General features: G+C 46.8%; 1 protein-coding gene across 1 annotated transcript; it reads right to left on the reverse strand.

The window, feature by feature from the left end:
- Window positions 1-3,590: 3,590 nt before the first annotated feature.
- On the reverse strand, window positions 3,591-4,046 carry LOC120840606 (the record flags this gene model as incomplete). Its single annotated transcript, XM_040211192.1, has 1 exon — window positions 3,591-4,046. A coding segment is annotated over one exon (456 nt), but the record flags the coding sequence as incomplete, so codon positions are not given.
- Window positions 4,047-8,184: the final 4,138 nt, after the last annotated feature.

Raw genomic sequence — 8,184 nt, forward strand, 5'->3', positions numbered from 1 at the left:
TAGCTTCCGCAGTCACGTCGACAGATAAGCGGCCCAGCAAATTCCACCCCTGTTTTTTTCAAACGGTTCGCACCTTAATACTCGGTCTGCCGGTACTGGAGCTACAGGCTCGGAGGCTGGTGCACAAGTTTGCCTTTGGCAAGTTATACAGCGACGTATGACCTTTCTTACGGCTTGCCTTTCCCTTAGAACCCAATAAGTTTCACGTATTTGCGTCAACGTGTCTTGGAACTCCGGCGTGCAGTAGTCGACGATGTTCTTCAGCGATGAGAAGGAAGGTGAATCGGTGGTCTGCAGGTAAAATAATTGGATGTTTCACTTCTTCTTCGTTGTCTCTAAATTGCAATCGGCCACCAACTCTTACGATCCCATCACAGTCTATATTTGGGTTAAGCATCTTGATTTTTGAAGTCTTCTGAACTTGTCGTTGATCTCGCAAGAGTTTCATTTCCATTGAAAAGGTCTCATTCTGTGTTGTTTTTATCCAGAATTTTTCAGCTTCTATAATTTCCTCGCTCGTTAGGAGACCACTTCGTTGGCCTTGTTGTTTTACGTTGTTTGTAAACTGTTTTATCCACGCCGTCACCCCAATCAACTGAATAAATGAACTGTAGTCTTCCAAGCTCACCAGTTGATTATCTTGCGGTACTGTGAGTTGTATATTAGTCTCTTTCTTTTCTTCCGCGAGGTATTCATTGCCTTCTGGTTTATGCTGAATTTGACTCGGCCATGATGTTTCGGAGCGATGCAACCAGATGGGTCCATTCCACCATGTCTTGCTCTGTACTAGAGACTTTGGCATAAGTCCCCGTGTTAGGAGGTCTGCTAGATTTTCTGTACCAGGGCAATGCTTCCAGTTCCTTGGTTCCGTCAGAGCTTGGATTTCCGTGACTAGATTTGCTACGAATAACTTCCACCGGGTTGTTGAACCACGAATCCCATACAGGACAATCGTAAAGTCCGTCCACAGATATATTGGAAGTCCTTCTAGCTTCAACTTGCTCGTAAGGAACTGCGTCAGTCGAGCGCCTATTAATGCCCCCATTAGCTCTAGTCGCGGAAGAGTCAACCGTTTGAGGGGTGCCACTCTCGATTTTGCCATTATTAGAGCCACCTTCTTCCCATTTTGTTCTTTCGATGTCAGGTAAAGACATGTAACGCCTTTTCTGTTTCGTCCTTGGAGAAGTTGAGAGCCATGAGTCTTGGGACCGGGATGTTTTTTAGTGCAGTGAGGTCTTTACACCATGCGTCCCACTCTTCGTAAAGGTCAGAAGGTAATGGCTCATCCCAATCAACCCCTCACTCCCATAGCTGCTGAACAAAATTTTTACAGTATTTTTGTAGGAGCCAGTAGTCCCATTGGATCAAAAATGCGAGATGTCGCTTGCAACACAAAGCGTTTGCTGTCCTCTCTTGAGCACAGAAAGTTCATGAGAGAAGTGAGATCGACTTTGATCATGTCTGTCCGTGTTTCCCAACCAACACCTAAAACTTTCGTTGGACCAACCAGTTCGATTAGTTCCTCTTGGGTGGAACTTTCTTTCGTCAATTCCTCTAATAATATTGGAATGTTTGACTTCCACTTCCGAAGCTTCATTCCTGCCCTCTTCATTATCTCTCTTGCTTCTCTGCAGAGGACTTCTGCTTCTTTCAAATTTTCCGCGCCCGTTATCAGGTCATCAACATACAGGTGGTCCTTTAAAATCTTCGTGGTTTGAGGAAATTCTTCTTCCATTAGGTCTAAATGGTGTCTCACCGTGGCCGCCAGGAGAAACGGACTTGATGTTGCCCCAAAGGGAATTCGGGTCATTCTCCACGTTACTACTTGTGGTAGTTGATGTCCTTCTTTGGGTGTACTGTCATACCACAAGAAACGTAATGCGTCTCTGTCTTTCTCCGCCAAGGTGACTTGCAAAAATGCCTTCTCGATGTCAGCTGTTACTGCGATGTTGTGTGTACGAAACGCGATCGGTAGATCGATCAAGTCAGGGTTTAAGTTTGTTCCGCTGGACAAGACGTCGTTCAATGAAAGTTCCCCAACGGTGCTAGAAGACGCGTCAAATACAACCCGTAACTCTGTTGTTTGTCGGTCTTGTCGCACAACCGTTTGATGTGGCATGTAATATACGGGATTTCCGGCTTCCTTTGTATTTACGACCTTTTTTTGCGAAGCCATTTACAAAGTATTCCCGAATGGTGGTGTCGTAGTCCATCATTAACGCTCTGTTTTTCATGCGGCGTGCGGTTAACGACCTAAGTCTTCTTTTTGCACTCTCCTTGTTGTCGTTCAGCTCTTCAACTTGATCATTCCATGGCAGAGAAACTTCATAACGTCCTTCTTTATATTTTACTTTGCTCTCAAATTCTTCGAACAGTAGATTTCCTTTGGTCGGCGACTCTCTTGGAGTTATCCCAACGTGTTCCAGTTCCCAGAATGACCGCAGCTGTGCAAATATGTCAGTTACGTCAGCTGTAGTCACTTTCAATACTCCTGTAATCGATGAGTATATAGCAGTAGACGAAGTTCAGGGCACGGGACCTTGTAGAGTCCAGCCAAAGATAGTGTCGACGGCCATCAGCCCTTTTTCCAAGCGCTTTACACTTCCGCTTACTACTTCCCAGTAATAGTCAGCTCCGATTAGAAGGCTGATGCCTTTCTCACATTCGTTGTTGCTGAAAGCGCTATCCTCAATCAACATGTCTTCAGGTATGCTCAGCGCTACCTCTGGTAGTGCGGCAATGATGTCGGCACAAATCTGTGGGACCTCTAAAGCTTCAATGCGTACGTCTTTTCTGCTGTATTGATTGCGCAGCCATAGTTCAACTCTTCGACATGTTCTTGGAGCAGTTGCTGCGCCTTCTCTAAAGGTAAATATGTTCAAGTCGTCCTCTCCGAGAACCTTCAGGTGAAGTTTCTCCGCGATGTCCTTTCTAACAAAAGTGCGTTGACTTCCACCATCAATCAGGAGCCGAACGAACGCACGGTCTCTTTCTCCTTCGGCCCACGCTTTTGCTGTTTGTAGAAGCACTTGGCAAGGCCCTCTGTTTTCCTTATCAGTTGCCTTTAAAGAGGACTGGAGCACATCTCCGGTAGGGACTGCTTTGTTACTTCTTATTAAGGGCTTATTCAGAGTTTGCTTTTCCAATGCATTGTAATTCGGGTCGCACATCGTTGTTGCATGTCTTCTGGAACAATTATCACACTTTAGCCACCTTGCCCTTTTGCAATTCTTCGCACAATGGTTAGGTTTAGTGCATCGAAAGCAACGACTATTCCCTTTCAGGACTTCTTTTTTTCGGTCCAGGGGCATGCGCACCGAACAGTTGGCAGTTATATGGTCAGCTGATCCGCAGAACAGGCACTGGTTTTCGTTCGTGTTCGTTCCTGTCGCAAACATAGCTGTCGAACGTGGATATCGTCTAGGTCGTTCGTTCCTCCCAGTTGAAGAACTGGCCATACTGGCAGTTCGTTGGACTTTTTGGTTTCCATGCTGAGTCCGCTCTCGACTTTCGATTTCGCTTTTCAAGAAGTTCAAAAACTGTTTTAGTTCGTTGCCTTCGTTTGTCGCTTCCGGTGTTGTTTCTCGGTGTTATTCTAGTTCGAGGTCTGATGGCACAGCTTTTCGCAGGACTGTTAGTAGGAGTGTCCCGTAGGTGTTTGAAGAGACACCAAGCGCCTCAAGGCTTCGGACTCCTGTATCAACTTCGTCATACAACAACCTGAGCTTCTCCACGTTGTGAGAGTTACTGACTGTTCTCACTGCCAGTAATCGTGACATGTGTTCTTCTACGATGAGTTCTTTTTTCCCGAATCTTGTTTTCAGGAGGCCCAGTGCAACGGTGTAGTTTTCAACTGTCAGTTGTAACCCCTCAATTGCTGTAGCAGCTTTAGCTGTAAGGTAACTTTTCAGGTATTTAAGCTTGTCAATTTCAGACAGAGAGGCGTTTTGGTTGATTGTAGCGTCAAACTGGTCCCAGAAACCTTGCCATGACCGTATGTCACCCGTAAATTTTGGAATTTCTAGCTTTGGAAGTTTGACCGTTGCGTGTTCTTGACTGATGGGCCGTGGTGGTCATGAACTTGCGCCTGGCATTGAGGTGTCCAACGTCATGTTAGTCCTTCGTTCATGCTCTTTTAGTTTCCGTAGGACTTTTGTTTTCGTTGAGCTAATTCTTTCGGCGTAGCCTTCTGCGTTTACCATCTCCTGTTCCAGCATGTCATCGATGATGGCCCTCTCAATCTGATCGTCGATTTCTTTTAACGCAGAATCGTTGCGTGTCAAGATGTTAAGTATTTCTTCTAGCTCCCCGATGGACGTTGGTTCCATGCCTAGAAGAGTGACGATTTCGGAAATGATACTGGTGGTCGCCGATCGAATCACGGTTCTTCTCCTTTTAAGTTGTTCGATGGCGGCTGGCGTTAGTTGATCCATTTTCGTTGAGGTAGGTCCACTCGGGTGATCGTTGGGTTTTACGATGGATGTTCCAAGTCTTTTTTTGCCTTTCCTTGACTCAGCTACTCCCGGGTTTCGGCACCATTTTTATGTTACGTTTCTTCATTAAGAGGATTAAATGTAGCGAGTTCGTCTAAGAAGGAAGGGTTTATGTACAATATTTACATGTTCGTTCCAGTTGCTGACGGAGTCACCATTGATTCCCCCGTTCTCGTCGTCGTCGTCTAGTTTTTTTTTTATCTCGTTACATCTTCTTTTTGCAATAATTATTCAACAGACCTCGGGGGAGGGGGTCACGTGACCTCGGGGGTGTCACCTTGGGGGGTCACGTGACCTTGAGGTGCCCTTGGGGGTCACGTGACCTTGGGATGACCTTGGGAGGGGTCACGTGACCTCGGGGGTCACGTGACCTCGGGGATCACGTGACCTTGGAGGGTCACATGACCTTGGAGGTCGCGTGACCTAGGGGTGACCTTGGGAGAGGTCATGCGACCTCGGGGGGTCACGTGACCTTGGGGGCACGTGACTTGGGGGTCACGTGACCCGGGGGTCACGTGACCTTGGGGAGGGTCATGTGGGGGTCGCCTTGTGGGGTCCGTGACCTTGAAGTGACATTGGGAAGGGTCACGTGACCTTGGGGGGTCACGTGACCTTGGGGTGACCTTGGTTACGCCGACGGCGACGCGAACGCCGCTCAAGCCGGAAACGGGCACCTAAGAGCTGCGCTCTAAAAGGTGTACATTGGAATCATACCATAATTTAAGGGTGTTCGGAAGAACGTCGTTTTAGGGATGTTAAGAATTACGCCCTTTTCTTAGGGCGTTTTGCTACACCAACAAGCGTGTTAGTTAGAGATCTTTTCCGCAAGGACGCCGCCATCTTGAATTGTCGTCACTTCCAGTATGAGCGAAAACATTTTTTTGCCGTCGCCACGCCAATAGAAGGCATTTAGGACATAAACGTAACCGTCAGACATTCTCGTTTTGCTTCCCCTCTATTTGTTTACTATTTGCAGGTTGAAACTTTTTGATATTTTTTCGTTGCCCATAACGGATACGCCTCTTAGTTGGCTGGGGACGAGAGTACACGAAAAACGTCTATAGGACAGGCCATTTACACCCTCAAGGGTGTTATGATGTTTACTGTGTATAATGAAAGCTAAACAAAAGGGAGGTATAGTAGTATTCACAGGAAGGGTCATTATTAGCGGTTCGGCTAAAACTAATGTGGATGTGTTAGGGCATGTATATTATGTCTTCGTGAAACTGCATAAATTCGTTGTCTTTTAGGATTCCAAGCGGTAACCGATCATGTCGTTATATAAATCGGTACTACCCAACTCGTGAGAAGCTCTTTGTGGACAGAGTACAAAAGCGAGCGCATTGAAATTGAGAATATTATTATTACTGACCATTCGCACGCGCTGGCGAAATCAGAGCGGAGGGGGAGGGGGGGGGGGGATGGGGGGGTTCGAGAACCTTATCAATTCCGCATGTGTAAGATTTTAGTGGGACGAAAAGGGGGGCCGGGTTCTAAACCACGGCTGGACTAGAGTATGTGTACGGGCGCTCTCATTGCAGCCTGAGCAAGTACGTATGTTTTTCTTTTTTTTGAGCAGGTGCGGCGCCGGTTTATGCGAGAAGGCGCTGCGGGCCCGACCTTGCTGCGGCTTGTTCTCACGGCTGAAGCGGAGAGAAATGGTGCGCGTGCGGTAAATTTGTCAATCAGTACATGTGCGTGAATGTATTGTGCGAAAGAGACCTGCATGCCTGCCGTACACTTCGCGTGCCTTATACCGACGGTGCATTCAACATGGAGTTAATATTACGAACTTTTCTGTACGCCTTACAAGTGAATGTCTGGGTATCCGGTGCTTCGCGATTCGGACAGTGTCCCGATGGGGTACTGTGTGCCATTTTGTAAATCGCGCTCTGGAAAGAGTTTACGTGTGTCGTTTAGCCAATTTCAAGTTAATGAACAGCTGTGCTCAAGGTGGAAGAAGAACATTTCCAGAGAACATTTTATCATAAATAACAAGTCGGCGTCCACCACAGTATGCAGCAAGCATTTCCTGCAGAGCAACTACGTCTCAGAGTGTATCATCAGAAAGCTGGTTCCTGGTGCTGTCCCAACCGTCTTCAAGGGTGTCCTTCCCCTAAAGACCCTACTTTACCTTCAAGGCAAAAAAGCTCCGTAAGGGTCCTGTAGCTCGAGACTCCGTACCTCTCAGGAAACCGACAAAGTGGAAGGCAGAACCACAAGATCATGCGCATGGTGTTCTGGACTCGCCGGAAGAAGGTATCGTCAATCAGAAACCTAGTGCCTGTTCGTAAACAGCCAATAATGATGCACAGCGAGCAAGCCAATATCTTTCAATTGTAGGAAGGCTTCGGACTCAGGTGGCAAACCATCGCTCCAAATGCGCATGGTCCAGTAGCGACTTTCAGCAGAAAGAGAAGTGATTTACTCATATCACGAGGAAAAAACGTCTAAGTCAAAAATATTGCTGAAGATTCCGAGAAAGGAGAGGAAGGAGGGGGAAGTCTTTCTTCTGCACAAAATCGAGGGCTATCAGAAGTGGACAATTTACCTAGAGGAAGTCATCAAAGAATTTGCTATATGCTGTTTTGTTTCGTCGAATGGGCATAATCACGGTCGAGCTGAGCTGTTGACACTGCTCAGAAGTGCACACTGCAGCGCGGTACGTCGGCCCTGGTCCACCGTCATCGGGGATGAGTAGTGCAATGAACGAAAGGCTGATTTACGAGGAGTCGCTTCTAAGCCTTGATCAGCACACAGCTTCCGTAATAGTGGATGAGGCTGCTATAAAGCCTAAATGCATCTACGATTGAAAGTGTGGTGCGGTGTTCGGTTACAGAGGAAAACCGGAAAACGACGCGCAAAGCGAAATTATCGCAAACAAAGTACCATGCTCTGTGCTCTATGGCGCAACTAGCTATTACAAGATACCCTTCACGAAACAGCTGAGCGGAAAAGACTTTTTTGAGTTTACGAAGGATGTCATCTCTGCGGTGGAGGCGTGTGGGTTTGCCATTATTCGCATTGTCGCCGATAACTACTCACCGAGCACCAAAATGTTCAAACTCATGGGGTACGCCTCTTCTCAAAAGTAGTTGAAAACCCGCACGACGATGAACAGGTCTTTTTTTTTTTTTTTTGCTTTGATTCCTGCCATGCACTGAATAACGTCCGCACTCAGTTTATAAAGTGTGAACTCACAGATGGCACAGTAGCCATCAGTGGCACATTCCCGCAAAAGCTGTAAGAACACAAAAAGGAAATGACGTAAAATTAGCCATAAAACTGTCGAGGAAGCATCGTGTATCCATCAAACCTAGAAAAGGTGAACGTTCTTTGAGCTGTCCAGATATTTTCACCTCAAGTCATTGCGGCGCTGTATCATCTCTAACAGCACTCACACGGCTATTCTGCTCTCTAGGCCTTTAAAGACGCTACCTCTATACCATTGAGTTCATGAAGATAATGAGAAGGTGGTTCGAGATTCACGATGCCACATACAAAAGAAGCAGTTTCAAAACGCACATCACGGAGGAGAATGACGGCCGCCTACTTTGTCTACAAAATGATTGCTGTAGCTATGTGAAGAAAAAAAAAAAAATCAGTCGCCGCTAGTATGGGCAATCTTACAGACGAAACGTACAAGGCCCTGCTTTTCACCACAAAATTAGCCGCGGAGACGGCATAGTTT

Source organism: Ixodes scapularis, unplaced genomic scaffold (genome assembly GCF_016920785.2).
Source record: "Ixodes scapularis isolate PalLabHiFi unplaced genomic scaffold, ASM1692078v2 ptg001864l_1__unscaffolded, whole genome shotgun sequence".
NCBI lineage: Eukaryota > Metazoa > Arthropoda > Arachnida > Ixodida > Ixodidae > Ixodes > Ixodes scapularis.